Source organism: Papio anubis, chromosome 20, assembly GCF_008728515.1.
Source record: "Papio anubis isolate 15944 chromosome 20, Panubis1.0, whole genome shotgun sequence".
NCBI classification, from domain to species: Eukaryota; Metazoa; Chordata; class Mammalia; order Primates; family Cercopithecidae; genus Papio; species Papio anubis.
The window spans coordinates 48,651,562-48,678,273 of NC_044995.1; the positions used below are offsets into that span (position 1 = coordinate 48,651,562).

The 26,712-nt window shown below is 46.5% G+C and overlaps 1 protein-coding gene across 5 annotated transcripts; it reads right to left on the reverse strand.

Moving 5' to 3' along the window:
* Positions 1–1,434: 1,434 nt before the first annotated feature.
* On the reverse strand, positions 1,435–26,246 carry ZNF57 (zinc finger protein 57). 5 transcript variants are annotated; one of them, XM_031660136.1, is made up of 5 exons: positions 21,606–21,659; positions 4,353–4,479; positions 3,755–3,923; positions 1,987–3,087; positions 1,435–1,905 (listed from the first exon to the last, which is right to left on the reverse strand). In XM_031660136.1, exons 2-5 carry the CDS (start codon positions 4,384–4,386, stop codon positions 1,725–1,727), a joined length of 1,485 nt encoding a protein of 494 aa, XP_031515996.1. In that variant the 5' UTR covers positions 4,387–4,479; positions 21,606–21,659; the 3' UTR covers positions 1,435–1,724. The 5 variants fall into 5 exon arrangements, with proteins under 5 accessions (XP_031515996.1, XP_031515995.1, XP_031515994.1 ...); XM_031660135.1 differs by lacking the exon at positions 21,606–21,659 and adding an exon at positions 4,672–5,469 and having other exon boundaries at positions 1,435–1,932; positions 2,098–3,087; XM_031660134.1 differs by lacking the exon at positions 21,606–21,659 and adding an exon at positions 4,672–5,469.
* Between the last annotated feature and the right edge of the window lie 466 nt (positions 26,247–26,712).

The following is a 26,712-nucleotide window of genomic DNA, read 5'->3' on the forward strand; positions in this document are numbered from 1 at the left end:
TATTCTTACATGGATGGACTAAGTAGTCATTCAGCGATGCTGTACACGATCAGACGTTTGTGTGTGTGATTTTTGGTTTGTGTGTGTGATTTTTGGCTGTCATGTTGTGTCTGCACACAGAACCATAAGCAGTACTAAGAGAACAAAAGAACAAAATGTTCAGTATAAAAATAAGGTAAGACCTGGGCTGGGTGCAGTGGCTCACGCCTGTAATCCCAGCACTTTGGGAGGCTGAGGCAGGCGGATCCCAAGGTCAGGAGTTCGAGACCAGCCTGGCCAACATAGTGAAACCCCGTCTCTACTAAAAATACAAAAGTTAGCCGGGCATGGTGGTGCTTGCCTGTAATCCCAGCTACTCGGGAGGCTAGGCAGGAGAATCGCTTGAACCCAGGAGGCAGAGGTTGTGAGCCGAGATCACGTCACTGCACTCCAGCCTGGGCAACAGAGCGAGACCCTCTGTCTCAAAATAAATAAATAAATAAATAAAATAAGGTAAGACCTAAAGGAGGGAGTCAGAGCTTCAGAGATGATCACCACAACAGTCAGGATCAGTGGCCTGGTGGACATGGCAGGTGTTGTAGGAATCCGAACTAAATGTATTCATGTTGGGGGAGCTCATGGAGACGTCTGGCTGAAAGTTAAGCAGCTGGTGTCTGTTGTAGGGATACTCTTCATTAACAGGGGCAGGAATCAATACAGTGATCCAGAAGGCCGTGTGTGTGGTGCACCTGTGTGCTACCTTGATGTCGCTGAGTACGCTGGCTCTACAAAGCGGGTAATGACTTCTCAAGTCCTAACTGCCAAACCTCATGCAAAGTAGAAAATGAGCAGATTTTAACTTGGTGCCATAAAGGAAAGACATTCAGGGAAATGTCTTTCCCAGCCTTACACATATATCCATAACAAAACCATCTGTAGATTGATTCTTGTCGTATAGGTCCCCATTCCTAATTCAAAGGCTACTGTCTAACTCCCAGTGAGAAATGAGGAAAAACAAATTGCAAAAGATGATTAGAGACTATACTTGATAGAGAACTTTGCATATTTACAAGGTTTTGCAAAACAATTTTGGTAAGGTACACTATTTAAAATAGATAAGTGATATCCACTATCTGTAGCAGTAGGCCAGTAAGAATAAAAAATACCAAAGTTTCATTGTTGTAATGATGCCACACAGAAAAATATAGAAACTATAAAAATTCTGTCATGTTCAAAGTACACTCACACATGGGTCTAATACAGTTCAAAATGAAAATATTTAAGAGGCCGGGTGCGGTGGCTCATGCCTGTAATCCCAGCACTTTGGGAGGCCGAGATGGGCAGATCACGAGGTCAGGAGATCGAGACCATCCTGGCTAACACGGTGAAACCCCATCTCTACTAAAAATACAAAAAATTAGCCAGGCATGGTGGCGGGCGCCTATAGTCCCAGCTACTCCGGAGGCTGAGGCAGGAGAATGGCATGAACCTAGGAGGCAGAGGTTACAGTGAGCTGAGATCATGCCCCTGCACTCCAGCCTGGGTGACAGAGCTGGACTCTAAGAGATAAAACACAGGTATTATAGCTGAAAGAGGACTTAGAGAATTATTTTCTCTAATGGCTCTGTTTGACAAATGAGGTATTGACAAGGACAATATCATACTTGTAGTATTTCTCTCCTGGGCGAATTAGACATGAATTAATGTGAGGTTACCCCCATGTTACTTAGTTACAGAATTTCTCTTCAGTGTGTACTCTCACTGGTTTTAGAAAGAATGACTTGACAACTGAAGGCTTTTGAGTGTGATTGACATTCATGGGATTTCTGTCCTGCGTGCATCTTCAGATGGTTTCGGAAGGAGGAGGGCCACTTGAAGGACATCCCACATTGTTTACATTTGTGAGGTTTCTCTCCAGTGTGCATCCTCACGTGATTATGTAAGGTTGAGGACCAAGTGAAGGTTTTCCCACATTGTTTACACTCATATACTTCCAGTGTGTGCATCCTCAAATGACCCTGGAATGCTCTGGAAGAAGTAAAGGCCTTCCCACAGTGTTCACATTTATAGAGCTGCTCTTGTGTGTGAATTCTCACATGTTCTCTAAACGTTGAGGACCAAGTGAAGGTTTTCCCACATTGTTTACACTCATAAGGCTTCTCTCCAGTGTGCGTCCTCAAATGACCTTGGAATGATCTGGAAGAGGTAAAAGCCTTCCCACAGTGTTCACATTTATAGAGCTGCTCTTGTGTGTGAATTCTCGAATGTTCTCTAAACGTTGAGGACCAAGTGAAGGCTTTTCCACATTGTTTACACTCATAAGGTTTCTCTCCCGTGTGCGTCCTCAAATGACCTTGGAATGATCTGGAAGAGGTAAAAGCCTTCCCACAGTGTTCACATTTATAGAGTTTCTCCCCAGTGTGGATCCTCGTGTGTACTCGCAAGGTTTCAGACCAACTGAATGTTTTCCCACACTGCTTGCATTCATAGGGCTTCTGTCCCATGTGCGTCTTCTCATGTCTTTGAAAAGCCTGGGGGTAACTGAAGCCTTTCCCACAGTGTTGACATTTATAGGGCTTCTCTCCAGTGTGTGTTGTCATGTGTCTTTGAAATGTCGAGGGATAAATGAAGGCTCTCCCACACTCCTGACATTTATATGGCCTGTCTTTTGTGTGAGTTCTCACATGTCTAGTGAAACTTGCGAACCCATTAAATGCCATCCGACACTGCTCGCACTTATAGGTTTTCTCTGCTGTGTGAGTCTTCACGTGCTGAGAGAGGGAACGGGGATGTTGGAAAGTTTGCCCACATGCTTGACACTTATAGGGCTTCTCCTCAGTGTTGGTTCTTCCATGACTGTGTAGGTGTGAGGGACAAATGCAGACCTGCTTATATTCCTCACACGGAGGCGCTTTTCGTCCACACACAGACGTGACGTGCCTTTTAAGAGAAGAAACATGTGTGAAGACTGTCCCACACTTGGTGCATTCATACGGTTTTTCTCCAGCAGAAATTTCCTTGAACAGGGTAAGATTTGGCATTTGATGGATGGCTTCTCCGTATTGATTACCTTCATTATTGTTACAGAATCTGTCCACCATATGATTTCTGTTAAAAATGAGAAACATTTATGGTATGTTTGGCAATGATTTGTTGATATGTATTAACAAGTATTAGAAATACATTTCTAACTACATTTCAGTGTACATGAAATTTTTCTATTCTGAATTGTTTGAAGAGACATATTTATTAATGCAGTATTTATTATATATGGGGTTTTCCTGTAATGTCTTTTGTTGTTGTTTTTTTTTTTTGAGACGGAGTCTTGCTCTGTTGCCTAGGCTGGAGTGCAGTGGTGCAATCTCAGCTCACTGCAAGCTCCGCCTCCCGGGTTCAGGCCATTCTCCTGCCTCAGCCTCCTGAGCAGCTGGGACTACAGGCGCCTGCCACCACGCCCAGCTAATTTTTTTGGTATTTTTAGTAGAGACGGGGTTTCACCGTGTTAGCCAGGATGGTCTTGATCTCCTGACCTCACGATCTGCCTGCCTCGGCCTCCCAAAGTGCTCGGATTACAGGCGTGAGCCACCATGCCTGGCCCCCTGTCGTTATCTCTAGCAATTATGTTTCAAATTCTCAATGTCTAAATCAAATACAAATTTTTTTTTGGTTAAAATTTGGAGCAATGCTTATATTTGGAGCAATACTTATATATATATTTAATTGCATACAAAGATTTTCTCCTAGATGACTTATTTCTCTTGTGAGTGCATCTCACCTCAGATTCTTGTGGTGATCTGCAGTGCCATAGCCTTCACAAGTTTTTTCTAAAGTGTAGGCACAGGAATTATTTCTTGTGAAGTTTGGTATTGTCTGTTCCTTAGATTTTTCTTTCCTGTACGTATCCTGCTGAGAAACTGACCCATTGGCTTTAAATTGAGTCTTATCTGAAACAAAAAAGTGAACAAATCTCATAAGGAATGAGACACGTATTAAGCAAAGGAAGACACTGAGGAGTTTAGCATTTTGAGGACTTCATCAGTAACAGACATCAGGGGTCAAAATGTTAGGTATTTCACAAACACAGTAAGTCACAGGTATCAAACAAGGAACCACTCTGTGATCCTAAATGACCAATGAAATCTATACCCATACTAATTTCACGAAAGGAACTTCAAGTCCTTTAAACCAAGACAGAAATAACATCTGTTTCACACACGTTTTCACTGTTAGAGAATAATGATTAGATTCTAGGTCCATGGTGGCTGTGAATATGTGTACCTTAGTCCTTTCCCACATTTCAAATCTTGAAACAGAACTGATGAGAAAGAAATGAGTTCATTAAAAACCAAGTGAAGGAATGATGTCGTCCTTACCTACTGAGGCCAGGTTCCGGAAGGTCTCCAGCATCACATCTCTGTAGAGGTTCCTCTGAGCAGAATCCAGCAAAGCCCACTCCTCCAGGGTGAAGTCCACAGCCACATCCTCAAAGACCACTGAGTCCTAAGAAAAACCACGTAGGTGTGCAGAAGGATTGGTGACCCCGAAAGTACTGGGAACTGGACTTAATTCACAAATTCAAACGAGATTCTGTGGTGTCCCAACACCTCCTCTATGACGTGAATGTTAGATCTTTCACTTACTCACAGTCACTTCCTAATAAACTTAATAGCACCACTATGAGTCTGAACTTACCTCTACCTTTTTACCGTGACTGTTCTTATCTTCCTCTACCAGCAGGGTCTGGAGAGATGATGCTATGCAAATGAAGTAACTTTTCCATTTGAAACGCTGCCTAACGCAGCAGGCCTCAGTTGTCCAAACGATGCACATTTCATAGGTCTTTCGGACCAGCCTTTGATCAGCTACTGGAGAAAACTAAGTCCTTGGAATCCACTGCCTGGTAAGAGGATCTTTGTATAGACGGGCCTGAGGCCAGCCAGAGAGCTTCTAACAATGTGAGGTAAGAATTCCTGTTTTTGTCTGCAGTGGAGCCCTGGGCCACCCTGTATCAGTTTTTTCCCACTTATTTTCTTAAATTATTTTAAAGGCAACTGTATAAATGTTTGTAAAGTACTGTTACTGTATAACACATAAGAATACTTACCTATTTGCCAATAACAGCACAAAGGAGGTGAGTGAGAGGGAGCAAAGGCGGCAAGGGACATGACTATTGATGGTAAAGTGCTAATTAAAAGGCACTGTTTTGGCGTATAATATTCATGGATGTAGTATGTATTAATAATGCCATAAAAGTTGGGGGGCAGGAAGGAATACAGCTACACAGGTGCAGCACTTCTGTATCTCACTGGAATCAAGCGATTAATATAAACCTGCAGCTCATCTGATAAGCCTCATATTTATAATACAGTAACCCCTAAAGAAACTAACAAATAGTAAAAAGTTAAACAATTGAAATATTTCATTAGAAAACAGTTAATGAAAATGAAAGTAGTGGTCGGGCATGGTGACTTACTCCTGTAATCCCAGCACTTTGGGAGGCTGAGGTGAGAGGATCACCTGAGGTACGGAGTTTGAGACCAGCCTGACCAACATGGAGAAACCCCGTCTCTGCTAAAAATACAAAATTAGCCAGGTGTGGTGGCGAGCACCTGTAATCTCAGCTACTCGGGAGGCTGAAGCAGGAGAATCACTTGAACCCAGGAGGTAGAGGTTGCAGTGAGCTGAGATCGCACCATTGCTCTCCAGCCTGGGCGACAGAGTGAAACTCCATCTCCAAAAAACAAAACAAAACAAACAAAAAAACAAAGTAGTAAAGGAGTATAGCAACAAGAAAGGCATAAAACCCACAGAAAACAAAAAGTAAGATGGCCAACATAAGTATGTCTAACTCAGTAATAACACTAAATGGGAATGAATTACAGAACCCAATTAAATGGCAGAGGTTGTCAGAATGGATAACAAACATAGTCCAACTACATACACTGTATAAGATACACACTAGCCGGCTGCAGTGGCTCACGCCTGTAATCCCAGCACTTTGGGAGGCCGAGGCGGGCAGATCACGAGAGGTCAGATCGAGACCATCCCACAACGTGAAACCATCTCTACTAAAATACAAAAATTTAGTCAAGCGTGGTGGTGGCAGGCGCCAGTCCCAGCTACTCAGGAGGCTGAGGCAGGAGAATGCATGAACCCAGGAGGCGGAGCGCTTTAGTGAGCTGATTGCTTCACTGTATAGCCTGGGCAACAGAGCGACCACCAAAAAAAAAAAAAAAAAAATACACACTTTTGATCCAAAGATACAAACAGATTGCAAGTAAAGGATGGGGTTGCGCGGCTCACGCCTATAATCCCAGCAGTTTGGGAGGCCAAGGTGGGCAGATCACTGGAGGTCAAGAGTTTGAAACCAGTCTAGCCAACATAGGGAAACTCTGTCTGTCTCTACTAAAAATACAAAAACTAGCTAGGTGTGGTGGCGTACGTAATCGCGAAAGTACTCTGGAGGCTGAGGCAGGAGACCTCTGAACCTGGTGAGGTGACGCTGTAGAGCTAAGATTGCGCCTAGTGCACTCCAGCTCCGGTGGGCAAGGGTTGTAAAGACTGCCTCAAAAAAAAAAAAAGATCGCAAAAGATATTGTGCAAATAGCTATATTAATATCAGACATAACATTAAAATAAAAAGTGTTAGTAAAGAAGGAAATTGTATAATGACAAAAGGTTCAACTCACCCAAAGCTACACTATGTGCACCTTAAAAAACAGAGCACCAAACAAATAATGATGCAAAAATGGAAAAGCTGGGCACGTGTGGCTCACGCTCAGGGTCCTGTAATCCCAGCACCTGGGAGGACAAGGCCGGGCAGATCACGACGCCACACATCCATCCTGGGCCAATGTGGTAAAAAACCCTCACTTTCTACTAAAAATACAAAAAATTAGCTGGGCATGGTGGCAGTGTAAAATTCCTAGTCTCAGCTCCTCAGAGGCTGAGGCAGGTTTGAACCTGGGATGCTGTGAGGTTTCAGTGGAGCCAAGATCGCACTACTGCACTCCCAGCCTGAGAGCAGGACGTTCTCAAAAAAAAAAAAAAAAAAAAAGGAGAAGCAAACATGCTGTCAATACACCCCACTCTTTTTTTTTGAGATGGAGTCTCAGCCTGTCGCCCAGGCTGGAGTGCAGCTGCCGGATCTCAGCTCACTGCAAGTCTCATCTCTGTGTTCACGCCATTCTCCTGCCTCAGCCTCCCTATAGCTGGGATCACAGGCCTCCCCGCCACCATGCCCGGCTAATTTTGCATTTTTAGTAGACGGGTTTCACCGTTAGCCAGGGATGGTCTCGATCTCTGACCTTGTGATCCACCCATCTCGGCCTCCCAAAGTGCTGGGATTACAGGCTTGAGCCACCGCGCCCGGCCTTTTTTTTTTTTTTTAAGTTGAACACAGCATCATCTATTAACCCCACTTTTTAATGATAGAACGTCTAGGTGGAATACAGGGAAATAAAATAATAGAACACTGTAAGTCATTTAGACATAACAGATACCTGCAGAACACTCAACCCAACAATAGCAAAACATGCATTCTTTTCAAGTGCAGGAAGAATGTGCTGTAAAAGAGATGCTTTCCTAGGCCATAGAAGAAACCTCAACAATTTTTTTTTTTTTTTTTGGAATGGAGTCTTGCTCTGTTGCCCAGGCTGGAGTGCAGTGGTGCGATCTCGGCTCACTGCAAGCTCTGCCTCCCGGTTTCATATCATTCTCCTGCCTCAGCCTCCCAAGTAGCTGGGACTACAGGCGCCCGCCACCACGCCTGGCTAATTTTTTGTATTTTCAGTAGAGACAGGGTTTCACCGTGTTAGCCAGTATGGTCTCAATCTCCTGACCTTGTGATCCACCCGCCTCAGCCTCCCAAAGTGCTGGGATTACAGGCGTGAGCCACCGCACCCGGCCAACAAATTTTAAACAATAGAAATACAAGGTATTGGCTGGGCTTGGTGACTCACACCTGTAATCCCAGCATTTTGGGAGATCAAGGCAGATGGATCGCTGGAGCTCAGGTGTTTGAGACCAGCCTGGGCAACATAGTGAGACCCTGTCTCTACTAAAAATGCAAAAATTAGCTGGGTATGGTGGCATACACATGTAGTCCCACCTACTTGGGAGGCTGAGGCACGAGAATTGCTTGAACCCAGGAGACAGAAGTCGCAGTGAGCTCTGATCACAGCACTGACAGAGCAAGAGTCAGTTTTCAAATAACAAAACAACCCCAGAAATAAGTATGTTCTCTGACCACCATGGAATGAGAAATGAAATTGGAAACTTACACAGAAAATTGGGCAAATTCACTAATATGTGGATATTTACACACTCTTCCATAACTAATGGATCAAAGAGAAATCAAAAGGGAAATACTTTGAGATGGATGGAAAATAAAGACATACCAAAACTTATATAAAGGAAATTAATAGCTATAAATACCTATCCTAAAGATTGCAAATCAACAACCTAACCTTGTCCACCTCAAGACAATAGGAAAATAAAACTAAATCTAAGCAACTAGGAGGAAGGAAATAATACATATTACAGCCAAATCAATGAAATAGAGAACAGTAAAACAATAGAGAAAAATCAGTGAAACCAAAGCTAGTTGTTTGAAAAGATCAAACAAAACTGATTTAGCTAGATTGACAAGAAAAGAGACTCAAACTTCTTAGAACCAGAACATTACCACCAACCTTAAATGAATACAAAGGATGATAAAAATACTATGAACAGTTACACATCGATACATTAGTTAACATAGATAAACACATTCTTAGAACCACCTTAACTACCGAAACTAAAGACACAGACAATCCAAATACACCTATTAGAAACGAAGAGACTAAATTATTTATCAAAATCTACTGAAGATGAAAAGCCTGCGCCCGATTCAGGGCCTCTCCCCTGAATTCTACCAAAAATTTAAGGGAAATTTAATGCCAAATGTTTATAAGACATTTTACAAAAGTTGCAAAAGAAAGGAACAATTCCCAACTCATTTTATGAGTATTATCCTGGTACCAAAACCAGATAAAAACATCACAGTAAAACTACAGACCAATATTTATTTGGTTATGGATTCCAAAATCCTCAATAAAATACTAGTAAAGCAAATTCAGTAATATAGAAAAGAATTCTACATCATGACTAGCTGGATTTTCTTTTTTTTTTTTTTTGAGATGTAGCCTCACTCTGTTGCCCAGGCTCGAGTGCAGTGGTGCAATCTTGGGTCACTGCAACCTCTGCCTCCTGGGTTCAAGCGATTCTCCCTGCCTCAGCCTCCCGAGTAGCTGGGATTACAGGTGCTTGCCACCACGCCCAGCTAATTTTTATACTTTTAGTCGAGATGGGGTTTTGTCATTTGGCCAGACTGGTCTTGAACTACTGACCTCAGGTGATCCACCTGCCTTGGCCTCCCAAAGTAATGGAATTACAGGCATGAGCCACTGCGCCCAGCCAACTAGCTGGAATTTATCTAAGAAGTGCAAAGTTGGTTTAACATATATCTCATAAAGGACTTGGATCTAGAATATATGAAGAAAGAGGCTGGGCATGCTGGCTCACACCTGTAATGCTAGCACTTTAGGAGGCTGAGGTGGATGGGTCATAAGGTCAGCAGTTTGAGACCAGCCTGACCAATATGGTGAAACCCCATCTGTACTAAAAATACAAAAATTAGCTGGGTGTGGGGGCAGGTGCTTGTAATCCCAGCTACTCAGGAGGCTGAGGAGGGAGAATCGCTTGAACCCAGGAGGTGGAGGTTGCAGTGAGCTGAGATCACACCACTACACTCCAGCCTGGGTGACAGAGCAAGACTCAGTCTCAACAACAACAAAAAGTGGGGAAAGGATGTGAACAGACATTTCTCCAAGAAAAATAAACATTGTCAGTAACTAGTCATCAATGAATGCAAATCAGAACAAAAGGACACTTCTCTCCCACTAGGATGAGTAAAATAAAAAAAATAAAAAGGAAAATAAGTTTTGGCAAGGATATAGAGAAACAGGAATCTTCACACATTGCTGGTGGGAATGTAAAATAGTACCACCAATTAAGAAAACAGTTTGGCAGTTCCTTTTGAAAGTTAAATGGCTGGACGCAGCAGCTCATGCCTGTAATCCCAGCACTTTGGGAGGCCAGGGCGAGCGGATCACGAGGTCAGGAGATCGAGACCATCCTGACTAACACGGTGAAACCCCGTCTCTACTAAAAATACAAGAAAAAATTAGCCGGGTGTGGTGGTGGGCACCTCTACTTGGGAGGCTGAGACAGGAGAATGGCGTGAACCCAGGAGGCGGAGCTTGCAGTGAGCCAAGATTGCGCCACTGCACTCCAGCCTGAGCGACAGAGCGAGACTCGGTCTCAAAAAAAAAAGTTAAATGACTTAGTTTTTGGTCTAGCATGTAAGGAGCTTGGAAGTTATTACTCCACTGTAACAATTAAAAAGCTGAACAAACTGAAACCTCAACAGCTCTTCTTCCATCCTTCAGAGAACTGATGTCACAGGGCAAGCTCTGCCCCCTCAAACTGAACAGAGAGGTGGATACGGAGAATCACAACTTACCAGAACATGCTACCATGAACAGAAGCCTCTGGGAACCATTACTTAGATGGGAAAGCCTGAGCTGTAACTGATGAATTCCTGGGGGCACAGCATGCACAAGTCTGAGGAATCTCGGGGTGGGGGGGCAGTATTCTAGAGGAGAAAAATAATGACTTTGAAATAGGCCAGATATTTCTGTTCTTTCTCACTGGGCCTTTCCCTTAAGAGAAACTATTTTACCAGAGTCTCACCTGTAGGGGTTTCATCAGAGTCTAAGTGACCTGTGGAAAGAGATGTATCCCACATCAGCTTCCTCTATTCATCCTGTCCCGCCTAAGTGGAGAAGGAAGAACTGAGAAGCACTTGTGAAGTTCAGTGTCGCGGGGCACAGGCTCACTAAAAGACTGAGACCTCATCAAAGGATCAGGGAATCCTTGCCCTCTGCCCGCACCTCACCACGGCGTTACTAGAGGTCTGTTTACTTCAGTGCCTTTCGCCCAGTACACTGTGTCTAGCTTTCTGGAAAGAAATGACAAGGCATAGTAAACGGCGCAAGACACAGCTTGAAGAGACAAAGCAGAACTCCTCAGATATGGCAGGGACGTTGGAAGTACCAGACTGGGAATGTAAAACAAGTACGATTAACAGGTGAAGGGCTCTAATGGAAAAAGTAGACAACATGCAAAAATAGGCAATATAAGCCAAGAAGTGGAAATCCTAAGACTGAAAAGGCAATGGGAGAGATGAAAAGCACTGTAACAGAAACGGAGAATGACTTTAACGGACTCATGAGCAGACTGGGTGTGGCTGAGGAAAGGCTCTGAGCCTGAAGACATGTAACACAATCTTCTAGGCCGGGTGCGGTGGCTCACGTCTGGAATCCCAGCACTTTGGGAGGCCGAGGCAGGCAGATCACCTGAGGTCGGGTGACCAACGTGAAGATACCAGCCTGACCCACGTGAAGAAACCCTGTCTCTACTAAAAATGCAAAATTAGCCGGGTGTGGTGGCGCATGCCTGTAATCCCAGCTACTCGGGAGGCTGAGGCAGGAGAATCGCTTGAACTTAGGAGTCGAGGGTTGTGGTGAGCCGAGATTGTGCCATTGCACTCCAGCCTGGGCAACAAGAGTGAAACTCCATCTCAAAAAAAAAAAAAAAAAAGATAAAATATCTCCAAAGAAGCCAGAGGAAAAAACACTTTACCTACAGAGCAATGACAAGAATGACATCACATTTCTCCTCAGAAACCATGCAAGCAAGGAGAGTGGAGGGAATTATTTCAAGTGTTCAGAGAAAAAATCCCCACCAACTTAGAATTTTGTGAACTATTCTTCAACCTGAAGGAGAAATAAAGACTTTCTGAGACAAAAAAAAAAAAAAAAAAATTGGGGGAATTTGTAGCCAGTAGACCTACCGATATTACAAGAAGTGTTACAAGAAGTTTTTTGAGAGAGATGAACATTATAGAGGTTAGAACTTTGTATCTACATAAAGAAAGGGCATCAGAAAAAGAATAAGGCAAAATAAAAACATTTTTGTTATTAAGTTACTTATAACAAATTGTTCATTTGTTATGTTGTAACAGTGGCATTGTATTCAATAACTATATCTTACCTATAAGTGAAATCGTACCAGTGATACAAGGAAAAGGAGGGAGAAGTATGGAATAACTACTGTAAGATACTTCACAACCTGGGAAGCAGTATAGTGTTATCTGGATGTGGATTGGCTGTATATTGAAGACTGAAGACTCTAGCCAGGTGCGGTGGCTCATGCCTGTAATCCCAGCACTTTGGGAGGCTGAGGCGGGAGGACTGCTTGAGGCCAGGAGTTCAAGACCAGTCTGGGCAACACAGGGAGACCCTGTCTTTACACAGTGTTGTTTTTTTTTTTTTTGAGATAGATTCTCCTTTCATTGCCCAGGCTGGAGTGCAGTGGTGCGATCTCAGTTCACTGCAACCTCTGCCTCTCAGATTCCAAGTGACTCTCCCGCAGCCTCCAGAGTAGCTGGGATTACAGGCATCCACCATCATGCCCGGCTAATTTTTTTTGGTATTTTTGTAGAGACAGGGTTTCACCATGTTGACCAGGCTGGTCTCAAACTACTGAGCTCAGGTGATCCACCTGCCTCGGCCTCCCAAAGTGCCGGGATTACCGGCGTGAGCCACCGCGCCCGGCCACAAAAAGTTTTTAAAAATTAGCTGGGCTTGGAGGCACGTACCCTGTGGCACCAGCAACTTGGGAAGCTGAGGTGACAGGATGGCTTGAGCCTGGGAGATTGAGGCTGCAGTAAGCCATGACTGTGCCACTGCATTCCAACCAGGGTGACAGAGCAAGATCCTGCTAAATAAATAAATAGCTCTAGGGCTATCACTAAAAAAAGGAAAGAGAAGCATACCTGACTTGCTAAGGAGAAAAAATTGCACAAAACATGCAATTAAAACCAAAAAAGGCAGAAAAAGAGTGGAAGATAAAACAAGGAACAATGAGCAGGGGCAACAAATAGAAAATAGTAACAAATATGTCAGCTATTAATTTAACTATGTCAGTAATCCCTTTAAAAGTTGATGGACTACAGTTACAAACAGCATGGACCAAAAAACTAGACCCAACTATACGTTGTCTATAATAGCAGTCCCCAACCTTGCTGGCACCGGGGCTGGTTTTGTGGAAGACAGTTTTTCCACAGATGGACGGGGTGGGGGCTGGATGCTTTCAGGATGGCTCAAGCACATGGCATCTATTGTGCACTTTATTATTACATACCCACCCCAATGTAGACTCAGTGGGAGTCCTGAGCTTGTTTTCCTGTGACTGGAAAGTCTCATCTGGGAGTGACGGGTGACAGTGACGATCATCAGGCATTAGATTCTCATAAGGAGCACGCAACCCAGATGGCTCTCATGCACAGTTCACAACGTGGTTCAGGCTCCTAGGCGAGTCTAATGCCGCTGCTGATCCGAGAGGAGATGGAAGCCTCAGTTCTGAGACAGAGTTCACGTCGCCTGTGGGTGGAGGGTCGGATCTCAGCTCACTGGGCAAGCCCGGCCTCCTGGGTTTACGGCTTGCCTCAGCCTCCCGGTAGCTGCTGGGACTACAGGCGCCCGCCACCTCACCCGGCTAGTTTTTTGTATTTTTTTTAGTAGAGACGGGGTTTCACCGTGTTAGCCAGGATGGTCTCGATCTCCTGACCTCGTGATCCGCCCATCTCGGCCTCCCAAAGTGCTGGGATTACAGGCTTGAGCCACCGCGCCCGGCCCGGAGCTCAGTTTTGTTTGCTAGCCCGCCACTCGCCTCCTACTGTGCAGCCCAGTACTGGTCCATGGCCTGGGGGCTGCGGACCCCTGATTTATAAGAAACCCACTTTAAAGATACATAATAGATTAAAAGTAAGGAGATGGAGAAAGATAAATCATGCTAACACTATTCAAAAGAAAGCTGGAGCACATATATTAATTTCAGGCAGAGGAGGTAAAAACTGCTAGAACTGTAAGGAAAAAATAAATGAATGCACCATCATAGCTGAAGACTTAAGCATCTATTAGAAATAGATGAACCAGGCGGAACATTAGTAAGGACAGAGTTGAATTCAACAGCACCCCCAATAATGAATGTCTGTAGACAACTGCAACAACAGCAGAAAGCACGTTCTGGTCAAGCTCACATGGAACATTCCTCAACCTAGACTGTATTTTGGGGCATAAAACACCTTAAGTTTAAAAGAATATCATACATCATATGCTCTTAGACAACAGTGGAATTACAGCAGCATTGCCCTAAAATAAAATATTTAGGTATAAATCTAACAAAATGTATACAAGATCTATCTTAGGAAAATTATAAAACTCTAGCAGAAGAAATCAAATAACTAAGTAAATAGTTATTCCCTGTCCGTGGATAGAAGACTCAATATTGTCAAGACTTCGGTTCTTCCCAACTTGATATACAGATTCAACACAATCCCAATCAAAATCCCAGCAAGTTATTTGATGGATATTGACAAACTGAGTCTAAAGTTTATATGGAGAGGTAAAAGACCCAAATTACCAACACAGTATTGAAGGGGAAGCTTAAAGTTGGAGGACGGACACTGTTCATCTTCAAGGCTTTCTGGAGAGTCATAGTCATCAGGAGTGTGATACAGAGTGAAGAATGTACAAATAGGCCAGGTGTGGTGGCACATACCTGTAATCTCAGCACGTTGGGAGGCTAAGGTGGGAGGATTGCTTGAGCTCAGGAGTTTCAGACCTCCCTGGGCAATATAGTGAGACCCCATTTCTAAAATTAAGAAAAAATTAGCCAGGTGTGGAGGCTAAAGACCTTAAGACATATAGATATATAGATATATATAGATACTCATCTGTGAAGATATATAGATGGCAGATGTGTATGTAAAAAAATGCTCCAGATCATGTCATCAGGGAAATGCAAATTAAAACAAGATACCGGCCGGTTGCAGTGGCTCACACCTGTAATCCCAGCACTTTGGGAGGCCAAGGCGGGCAGATCACGAGGTCAGGAGGTCGAGACTATCCTGGCTAACATAGTGAAACCCCATCTCTACTAAAAATACAAAAAATTAGCCAGGTGTGGTGACGGGCGCCTGTAGTCCCAGCTACTCGGGAGGCTGAGGCAGGAGAATGGCGTGAACCTGGGAGGCGGAGCTTGCAGTGAGCCGAGATCACACCACTGCACTCCAGCCTGGGTGAAAGTGTGAGACTCCGTCTCAAAAAAAATAAAATAAAAAATAAACCAAGATACTATGACACAACTATCAGAATGTCAGAATCCAGAACACTGACACCACCAAATGCTGGCCAGGATGAGGAGCAACAGGAATTCTAATTAATTGCTGGTGGGAATGCAAATTTGTACAGCCATTTTGGAAAAGTGTTTGATGTTTTCTTTTATTGTTTCTTTTTGGAACAGATTTCCTCTTTTTTTTTTTTTTTTTTTTTTGAGATGGAGTCTTGCTCTCTGTCGCTAGGCTGGAGTGCAGTGGCGGATCTCAGCCTCACTGCAAGCTCAGCCTCCCGGGGTTCCACGCCATTCCGCCTCAGCCTCCCGGTAGCTGGAGGCCACAGAAGCCAGCCACCTAGCCCGGCTAATTTTTTGTATTTTTTAGTAGAGGCGGGGTTTCACCGTGTCAGCCAGCATGGTCTCGTCTCGACCTGCGTGATCCAGCCCATCGGCCTCCCAAAGTGCTGGGATTACAGGCTTGAGCCACCGCGCCCGGCCTGGAATTTCACTCTTATTGCCCAGGCTGGAGTGCAATGGCTCACCACAACCTCCGCCTGCCTGGTTCAAGCGATTCTCCTGCCTTGGCCCCCCGAGTAGCTGGGATTACAGGCATGCACCACCACACCCGGCTAATTTTGTTTTCTTGTTTTTTAGTAGAGACAGGGTTTCTCCATGTTGGTCAGGTTGGTCTCGAACTCCCAACCTCAGGTGATCTGCCCGCCTCGGCCTCCCAAAGTGCTGGGATTATAGGCGTGAGCCACCACACCCAGCCTGGTGTTTTCTTAAAAGTAAATATACTTTAGCCATCTGTTCTAGCAATTGCAGTCCTTGACCTTTACTCAAAGGAGCTGAGAGCTTATGACTACACAGAAGCCTGTACACAGACGTTTATAGCAGCTTTATTCATAATTGTCAAAACATGGAAATAACCAAGACATCGTCTAGAAGATGAGGGGATTAATAAATGGTACATCCAGATAGTGGAATGTTATTCAGCATTAAAAAGAGATGAGCTATCAAGTCATGAAAAGACACAGAGAATCTTAAAATGCACAGCACTAGGTGAAAGAAGCCGAACTGAAAAGGCACCTACGGTGTGATTCCTACCTACATGACATTTTGGAAAATGCAATACTGTGGAGACAGTAGAAAGATCAGTGGTTGTCAGAGTTAGCACAGGAGTGAAGGATGAATAGGCAGAGCACGGAGGACTTTTAGGACATGGGAACTACTCTGAGTGACGTGGCAGTGGTGGATTCACGTCCTTGCATGTTTGTGGACATTCATACAATGTACAACACCAAAAGCAGACCCCAGTGTAAGCTACGGACTCGGGTGGAAATGACATGCCAATGAGGCTCATCAGTTGTAACAAACGCAGCACGCTGGTGTGGGGTGTGCACAGTGGGGGAGGCTGTGCATAGGATGAGGCAGGAGATACATAAGCACTCTCTGTTCTTTCTGCTTAATTTTGTTGTGAGCCTAAATTGCTATAAAAAATGAAATTAAGCTGGGTGCGGTGGCTCACGCCTGTAATCCCAGCACTTTGAGAGGCCGAGGTGGGCGGATCACAAGGTCAGGAGATCGAGACTATCCTGGCTAACATGGTGAAACCCCGTCTCTACTAAAAATACAAAAAATTAGCCGGGTGTGGTAGCGGGCGCCTGTAGTCCCAGCTACTCGGGAGGCTGAGACAGGAGAATGGCATGAACCTGGCAGGCGGAGCTTGCAGTGAGCGGAGATCCCGCCACTGCGCTCCAGCCTGGGTGACGAGCGAAACTCCGTCTCAAAAAAAAAAAAGAAATTATAGGCCGGGTGCGGTGGTTCACGCCTGTAATCCCAGCACTTTGAGAGGCTGAGGCGGGCGGATCACAAGATCAGGAGATCGAGACCATCCTGGCTAACATGGTGAAACCCCGTGTCTACTAAAAACACAAAAAATTAGCCAGGCGTGGTGGCGGGCGCCTGTAGTCCCAGCTACTGGGGAGGCTGAGGCAGGAGAATGGTGTGAACCCGGGAGGCGGAGCTTGCAGTGAGCTGAGATCGCGCCACTGCACTCCAGCCTGGGTGACAGAGCGAGACTACGTCTCAAAAAATAAATAAAATAAAATATATTAAAAAGAAGAAAAGTTAACATAGTATCAAATGGAAATTCCACTCCTAAATATATACTGAAGAAATCTGAAAACATATTCAAAGAAACATTTGTACCCACATGTTCACAGCAGTGCTATTCACAATAGCCAAAAGGTGAAAACAACTCAAATTTGATCAACTGATAAACAAGATGTGGTACTGTCCACATAGTAGATATGGCTCAGCCAGGTAAGGAATGAGGATCTATAGGCTAAAACATGAATGACCCCTGAAAACATGTCCAGTGAGAGAAGCTGGTCAGAGAAGACCACATATTAGGATTCCACTCATATGAAATGTCAAAAGAACAAAAAGGAAAAAAAAAAAAGAAAAAAAAAAGAGAAACAACATATGAAATGTCAAGAACAGCCAAATCTCTAGAGACAGAGGCAGATGAGTCATTTCTTGGGGTGGGGGAGGGGCTCCAGGGCACTAGGAGAGTGGTAACCGAAGGGCTGGGGGTTTCTTCGTGAGGTGATGGAAATGTTCTCAACTTGACTGTGGTCTTGGCTGCAGGATTCTGTGACTCTAAAAACCAATGGGCCGGGCGCAGTGGCTCAAGCCTGTAATCCCAGCACTTTGGGAAGCCAAGGCGGGTGGATCACGAGGTCAGGAGATCGAGACCATCCTGGCTAACACAGTGAAAGCCCGTCTCTACTAAAAATACAAAAAATTAGCCGGGCGTGGTGGCGGGCACCTGTAGTCCCAGCTACTGGGGAGGCGGAGCTTGCAGTGAGCAGTGAGCGGAGATCACGCCACTGCACTCCAGCCTGGGCAACAGAGCGAGACTCCCTCTCAAAAAAAAAAAAAAAAAAAGAAATGTACACATTAAATGGCTGTACGTATATATGTCAGTAAAGCTGGTTTTTAAAAAACATGTAAAGAATGTGAAGTTCACTGTCTTCCTCAAAAACATGATACACAAAATGAAGATGCCCGTGACCTCACCTCTAGTCAATGTTATACTAGTTCCAGCACCACCAGAAAATATACAAGAATTATAAAACATAAACTTGTCTTTATGCAAATTTCTAAGAATTATGCACATAAAACCCCAAAAGAGCAAAGAGATAATCCTAGAAAAAGATTTTGACCAAGATTCCAAGAAATTGCATTCTGTTTCTACTTGATAATAGTTGGAAAATTAATTTTTTTTTTTTTTTGAGACGGAGTCTCACTCTGTTGCCCAGGCTGGAGTGCAGTGGCTGGATCTCAGCTCACTGCAAGCTCCACCTCCCGGGTTTACGCCATTCTCCTGCCTCAGCCTCCCGAGTAGCTGGGACTACAGGTGCCCACCACCACGCCTGGCTAATTTTTTGTATTTTTTAGTAGAGATGGGGTTTCACCACGTTAGCCAGGATGGTCTCGATCTCCTGACCTCGTGATCCGTCCGTCTCAGCCTCCCAAAGTGCTGGGATTACAGGCTTGAGCCACCATGCTCGGCTGGAAAATTAATTTTTAAAAGCTGATACATACTATGGGAAAATCCAAAGTTAAATAAGTACTTAAGGCTAGTGAAGGATTCCAATGGAGAAACAAATCTCGATCAGGGCCCTGTGCGGTGGTTCATGCCCATCATCCCCACATTTTGGGAGGCCAAGGCAGGAAGATTGCTTGAGGCCAGGAATTTGAGACCACCCTGGGCAACAGAAGGAGACAGTCTACAATTTTTTTTATTATCATTTTTAAAATTAGCCAGGCATGATGGCATGTGCCTGCAGTCCTACCTACTAGGGAGGCTGACGCAGCAGGACCACTTGAGCTCAGGAGGTTGCAGTGAGCTGTGATCACACCACTGTACTCCAGCCTGGGCAGCAGAGTGAGATCCTCTCTTAATGAGACTTTTTAGGACTTAACAAAACTACTTTCCAAACCTAACTGAGAAAAAAAAGTCTAAAAATAGCCACAACTTTCTGAAGAAAAGGGTGAAGGCTTACCTAACACAGGGCAAGGATTTTAGAGCTGTCAATCTTGCCAATACAGTATTAGCAGAAGGACTGTCAAATGAACCAATGGAAAAGAATGCATATCGCTGTGAAATAATGAAAATACCGCAGCTTTTTGAAGTGTAGGATAGGGGAAAAGTAATTCTTATGACATTATGAAGTGGAAGAGGGTAGCTGGCCTTGGGGATGAGACGGTTTTAGATTTTAGAGATTTAATTTGAGCTCTCAGGAGAGCCAGGCGCGGGGACAGGCTCGTGGGCCTGCTGCAGAACTTGCCAGGTGGGGCGAGCTGCTGCATCCCATTAGACTCAGGTCCCCACCAGTTTGTTCATATTTCTGGTCGTTATCTGAAGCAGCAGCCTAGGGAAGAACCATACCTCATTTGTCAACACCCACGGCCAGAGCAAGCCTAACACGTTTTAGGTCTATCTGGGTTTTGGAGAGAACGTGTTCCTCACTTACAGGTTTTACTCTGACCCATCTCTGCGATCACAAATCAGCCTACTTGTGCGACAACAAGGTCTAGATTCTGTATAAATGCAGTGACGATGGGATTCCACTGCGCCACCGCCCCACCCCGGACGGCGCCCCCCGCCTGGACGCCTTCTCTGGGGGGGCTTTCGAAGCCTCCACTCCAGCCTCAGGGAATCTCAGACCAGTCCCGACGGCGGTGAATTGGCCATGGGGATCTGGAGCAGGACACTGTCCTCCCATGTGGAGGCTCCCACAGGCCCTGTGCCTCTCTGCCCCGAGCTGCCCTGATGCCTTGGGTGGTGAGATTCACGGGTCCACAGAACCTCCTTCCTGAAATGGAAATGATCCTTAAAGCACCGAGGCAAACCTGGGCCCTCTGGCCCTTCCCCCGAGGACAGTCTTGTGCACACACAACACAGATGTTCAAACCACTCTAACCACACACAGCAGACAGCGACTGTCTGGAAGCTTCACAGGCAGGATGACGCTCCCCGGTAGCCACGCAGCAGATGACTGTGTGGCTTTGGACTGTTTACTGGCCAGCCAGGGAGGGGGCAGTTTCGGCAAAGGGGCTTCTTGTTGCATATGGGTAGACCGGCAAGGCTGCACAATCAACTCCACGGTGACAACAGAATAATCAACATTGCTAAAATATTTGATCTGAGCCTCACTGGCATATCTTTCTTGCTCTGTCTTCAATGCTCCAAAGCGCTTTCAGAGCCTGCTTGTCCTTAATAAGATACACTGCGTGGGCATTGTTAACCTTTTAAATTTCACACTCAGGGCCGGGCACAATGGCTCATGCCTTTCATCCCAGTACTTCGGGAGGCTGAGGCGGGAGGATCACTTGAGCCTAGGAGTTTGAGACCAGCCTGGGCAACATAGCAAGACCCCAGCGCTCTCTCTCTCTCTCTCTCTCTCTCTATATATATATATATATATTTTTTTAAAGACTGAGTTTTGCTCTTGTCGCCCAGGCTGGACTGCAGTGGCATGATCTTGGCTTACCGCAACCTCTGCCTCCCAGGTCAAGCAATTCTCCTGCCTCAGCCTCCCAAGTAGCTGGGACTACAGGCATGCGTCACCATGCCTGGCTAATTTTTGTATTTTTAGTAGAGACAGGGTTTCATCATCTTGGCCAGGCTGGTCTCGAACTCCTGACCTCATGATTCACCCGCCTCGGCCTCCCAAAGTGCTGGGATTACAGGCGTGAGCCACCGAGCCCGGCCAAATTAGCTGGGTGTGGTGGCATGAATCTGCAGTCCCACCTACTCAGGAGGCTGAGGCCGAAGATTGCTTGAGCACAGGATTTTGAGGCTGTAGTGAGCCATGACTGCATCACTGCACTCCAGCCTGGACAACAGAGGTATTTTATATCTAATGAAGGATATAAAATAATCATCATGGAACAATTATAAAACACTACTGAATGACATCAAAGGAGAGCGAAATGAGAGATGGCACACGGAGTCAGCAAGGAAACAATGCCACCACATCAACAGATCTCTCAGGCTGATCTAGGGTTTGAATAAAATTCCATTAAATCCAAAACCAGCCTTTTGTTTTGTTTTGTTTTTCCTTGTTTTTGCATTTATGAAAAACTACTTCTAAGAACTGAAATGAAAGGCAAATGTCTTAAGAACCACCAGGTTTCCTGCAGAACAAGGTAGAGGGGCAATTCTAAAACACATCAAGGCACTTAAATCACAATCATAAGTAGGAGAGGGCCAGGTGCGGTGGCTCACGTCTGTAACGCGAATACTTTGGGAGGCTGAGGGGGCGGATTACCTGAAGTCAAGAGTTCCAGACCAGCCTGGTCAACATGATGAAACCCCATCTCTACTAAAAATTTAAAAATTAACTGGGTGTGGTGGCACATGCTTGTAATTTCAGCTACTCCGGAGGCTGAGGCAGAAGAATCGCTTGAACCCAGGGGACAGAGGTTGCAGTGAGCCAAGATCGTGCCATTGCACTCCAGCCTGGGCAACAGAGTGAGACTCCATCTCAAAAAAAGAAAAAATAGTAATTAGGAGGATGGTATCGGCAGGATGGACAAATCGACCGACAGAAAAGGATGGGAAGCTGTGTTTATGGTGCATGAATATATGACAGAGCAAGCATTGCTACAATGCTGGAAACGAGCGACAGTTTAACACCTGGGCAAGGAGAGATGCTATCTATGGGAGAATAAGGAATGTCCATATCAACTGCAAGTTCAATCATCAGCATAATGCATATTTCACTGTGAATGACAAATGCAGAACCCATTCAGAAGTTAGTGTTCTTACAATGTCCAGGTACAGCAAGTGTGCATTATGCCCACACACAGACATTAGTAAGCTACAAGGAAGGCCAGGTGCAGTGGCTCACGCCTGTAATCCCAACACTTTGGGAGGCTGAGGCAGGTAGATTACTTGAGGCCAAGAGTTTGAGACTAACCTGGCCAACATTATGAAACTCTTGTGTCTACTAAAATATAAAAATTAGCCAGGCTTGGTGACACATGCCTGTAACCACAGCTATCTGGGAGGCTGAGGTAGGATTGCTTGAACCCGGGAGGCGGAGGCTGCAGTGAGCCAAGATCGTGCCACTGCACTCCAGCCTGGGTAACAGAGCAAGACTCCCTCTCAAAACAAACAAAAGAAACTTTGGCTGGGTGTGGTGGTACACACCTGTGGTCTCAGCTACTTGGAAAGCTGAGGCAAGAGGATTACTTAAAGCCAGGAGTTTGAGACTGCAGTGAGCCATGATCATACCACTGCACTCCAGCTTGGGCAACAGAATAAGACCTTGTCTCTAAAAATAAGTAAGTACATAAAATAAACAAACATACCCAAGCCTGACAAACGCTGGAATGACTGAACTAACTGGGTCACGCACTATCTGAGACACCAGCATGTGTGCAAAGGAAAGAAACCACAGAAAAGCCTTTCGAGGTGCATTAATGGTAACAGCCACTTATGATAACAGTCACTTACTGAAATTTCAGGCCAGGTGCAGTGACTCATGCTTGTAATCCCAGCACTCCGGGAGGCCAAGGAGGGCAGATCGCTTGAGTCAAGGAGTTCGAGACTAGCCTGGGGCAACAGCAAGACCCCCGTCTCTACAAAAAAAAATTCGCCGGGAATGGTGGCATGCACCATTGGTGGTGAGCTGTGCTCACGCCACTGCACTCCAGCCTGGGCAACAGAGTAAGACCCTGCCTGGGGGAAAAAAAAAATTTCAAAGGAGGCAAAATTAAAACTCTGTATGACAATAAATAATAAATGGTAAAGGTAGAGAGAATGAAAAAAATCAATCAGGACAGTGGTTACCCTGGGGGCAGCACAGTGATGAGCACTGCTAGAAGCACACAGGTGTTGAAGAGATGCTGAAGGCCTATTTATGTGGGCAGTAAGGCCACTGGTGTTTATAGGAAAACTTAATCCAGGCCGGGCGCAGTGGCTCACGCCTGAAATCCCAGCACTTTGGGACGTGGAGGAGGGTGAATCACTTAAGGTCAGGAGTTTGAGACCAGCCTGGTCAACATGGTGGAACCCCGTCTCTACTAAAAATATAAAAATTAGCCAGTCATGGTGGCGGGTGCCTGTAATCCCAGCAACTCGGGAGACTGGGGCAGGAGAATTGCTTGAACCTGGGAGGCAGAGGTTACAATGTGTGAGATCAGGCCATTGCACTTCAGCCGGGGAGACACAGCAAGACTCTATCTCAAAAACAAAACAAAACCCTTAATGCATAAATTAAACCAGCTGCTTAGAAACTGCCCCTAGACAACCACAGGTGCAACCTCAGAAAGGCTAAACCGCCCACAAGCACATCTCCCGGATAATCGTCATTCCGATGCTCAGCAGCCTCAATCAGCATGAACAGTTCCTGCTGTGGCTGTTCTACGAGGCAGGAGGTCTGAGCAGGGGGAGGCTGCCGGGCCAGACTCGGCTGCACCCTCAGCGGCCTCTGGTGCAGGCCCAACAGTGGGCTCAGCTGGAGTCACTGGTCTCCGGGCTTGCCTCCCTGCTCCAGGTGCTACACTTCAAATGCCACGAAGACCCCCATCCTGCAGAGTGAGAATGCAGCAGAATCACTACTTTCCCCCCATGTGTAAGGTAAGTAGGGGAAGGGAGTTCCCAGGCAGTCTTTATGACTTTACAAGGCCAGAAACTGCTTTTCCCAGTCAGCAAACAGATGATGGATCAGTGAAGCAATACTATTGGTGACAAACTGGAAATTAACCAGAATGGAACACGCCTCAGTTTTACAGGTTTTTGCAGAATTTGCATTAATCTCATGTCTAGATGAACTGAAATGGAACAGGATCACATGCTGTCGCAAAGTCTGCACCTTGTATGGAAGAATAACTGCTATTATTTTTTGTCTGATTGCTTTAGCATTTGAAAAACTTTTTTTTTTTTTTTGAGACAGAGGCTCGCTCTGTTGCCCAGGCTGGAGTGCAGTGGCGCGATCTCGGCTCACTGCAGGCTCTGCTCCCTGGGTTCACACCATTCTGCCTCAACCTCCCCAGTAGCTGGGACTACAGGCGCCCGCCGCCTCAGCCGTCTAAGTTTTTGTATTTTTAGTAGAGATGGGGTTTCACCGTGTTAGCCAGGATGGTCTCCATCTCCTGACCTCGTGATCCGCCCGCCTCAGCCTCCCAAAGTGCTGGGATTACAGGCCTGAGCCACCGCGCCCTGCCGAAAAACTACTATTTTTATGAACATTTTAATCCATCTCTATCTGCTATAAGATGTGGAACTGCGCACCCTTTCTCTACAGTTGTGGTGGGCGAGAGAATATTCCTGAGAGAGTTCCTTAGGCCATTCTTAACCTGTACCCCAGAATAAACAGGTGTTATTCTGACGGACCAGAAGGCAGGAAACAGACTTGAAAATTTTCCTATTGACACTGAAAAGACAAAAGGCAAACAGGAGACACTATATTTACTGAAACCAGCTGCCCGAATAAAGATTTCAGGGTATTAGGGATACCCCGCGACAAAACCCCCAGGGCAGGTCACTCCCACCGCTGAGGTCATCCCCCAAACTGCCTCTGACCCCCGGACCGTCCCTTGCTGTCCCCCCAAGCTGTCCCCTGTAAGGTCCTCTGAGCTGGCCGCACCTTGGTCAAGCCATCGTGACATCCCCCCCCACTTGTGATAATGTACTTGGTGATATCCCCCCGCCCTTGTGCATGTACTTTGTACCATACATCCTCCTCGCCCTTGTGAATGTACCCCACCCTTGTGACAATACACTCTCGCGCCCTTGTGAAGGTACTTTGTAACATTCCTCCCCGCCCTTGTGACAATACATCCTCCACGCCCTTGTGAATGTACTTTGAAACATCGTCCCCGCCCTTGAGAATGTACTTTGTAACACCCACCCACTGTCCGCAAAAAAAAACTGCTCCTAACTCCACCGCCTATCCCAAACCAGTAAGAACAAATGATTGCCGGGCGCGGTGGCTCACGCCTGTCATCCCAGCACTTTGGGAGGCCGAGGCGGGCGGATCACAAGGTCAAGAGATCGAGACCATCCTGGCCAACATGGTGAAACCCTGTCTCTACTAAACACGCAAAAATTAGCCGGGCATGGTGGCACACGCCTGTAATCTCAGCTGCTCGGGAGGCTGAGGCAGGAGAACCGCTTGAACCCGAGAAGCGGAGGTTGCAGGGAGCCGAGATCACGCCACTGCACTCCAGCCTGGCGACACAGCGCTACTCCGACAAATCAATCAATCAATCAATCCACCATCCTTTGCTGACTCCTTTCTCGGACTCAGCCCACTTGCACCCAAGTGAGTAAACAGCCTGGTGGCTAAGCCTGCTCAGGTGGTCTCTTATACGGACGCGCGTAACATCCCCAACCTGCTGACCGTCCCTTGCCATCCCCGCAAACTGGCCCCTGAACCCTGACCGCCCCTAGCGTCCCCCCAAACTGGTCCCTGAGCCCTGACGGTCCCTACCGTCCCACCAAACTGCCCGCGAGTCCCTGACCGCCCCTGCCATTTCCCCAAACTGCCCCCGAGCCCCCCTCCTGCCCAGGCCCCCCCCCCAAGTTATCCCCCAGCTCCTGGCAGCCCCTTCCGTCCCCTCAAACTGCCCCCAGCCCTCCAGCCCGGCCGCTGCGATGGCGTCCCCGGGGCCCAGGCGCTCGTCCTGCGGGTCCCCGCGCGGCCCTCAGCCAAGCCCGGCGGCAGATTTCGGCGGAGGCTGGTTCCAGCCGGTTCCCGTCGCTCCGACCCTCCCCGGGCTCGGCTCCTGCCCCGCACTCACCATGTCCCGCCTGCTCCTGGGCTCTCCAAGGCGAGCTCCCCGTGGCCCCACGGCCGGCGCAGCTGAAAGGGACAGGTACTCCCGGGCCGCTCGGGGTAGGCGGGGCACGCGTGGCAGGGAGGACGAAACCGTCCCGCCCTCGGGGCCTCGGAGCGCAGGCAGCGGCGCCACTGATTGGAAAGTTTCTCAGTCTCCGCCCTTTCAACGCTCTGAGTGGCCAGCGTTTTGGACACGCCCCCTCCACCCCTGGGGCCTTCGATTCGACACACTCCAGACTCGCAATCCGCTTCCTGGTGCCCGCCCCTTGCCTTGATTGGACAGTTGTCCGGACCCGCCCCCGGAGAGCCTGATCAAGAAATCCGGGCCAGGCGTGGTGACTCACCCCTGTAATCCCAGCACTTTGGGAAGCTGAGGCGAGTGGATCACCTGAGGTCAGAAGTTCGAGACCAGCCTGGCCAAATGGCCAAACCCCGGCTCTACTAAAATACAAAAATTAGCTGGGCCTGGTGGCGGGTGCCTGTAATCCCAGCTACTCGGGAGGCTGAGGCAGGAGAATCGCTTGAACCTGGGAGGCCGAGCTTGCAGTGAGCCAAGATCCCACCTCTGCACTCTAGCCTGGGTGACAGA

Excerpts from the sequence above, each read along its gene's own strand:
- ZNF57 (XM_021930519.2), bottom strand. The coding sequence starts at position 4,809 with ATGTGCATCGTTTGGACAACTGAGGCCTGCTGCGTTAGGCAGCGTTTC. Across the intron at positions 3,924-4,352 it reads CCGGAACCTGGCCTCAGTAG|ATAAGACTCAATTTAAAGCC; the intron begins GTAAGGACGACA and ends TTTTTGTTTCAG. Across the intron at positions 3,088-3,754 it reads GATCACCACAAGAATCTGAG|AAATCATATGGTGGACAGAT; the intron begins GTGAGATGCACT and ends CATTTTTAACAG.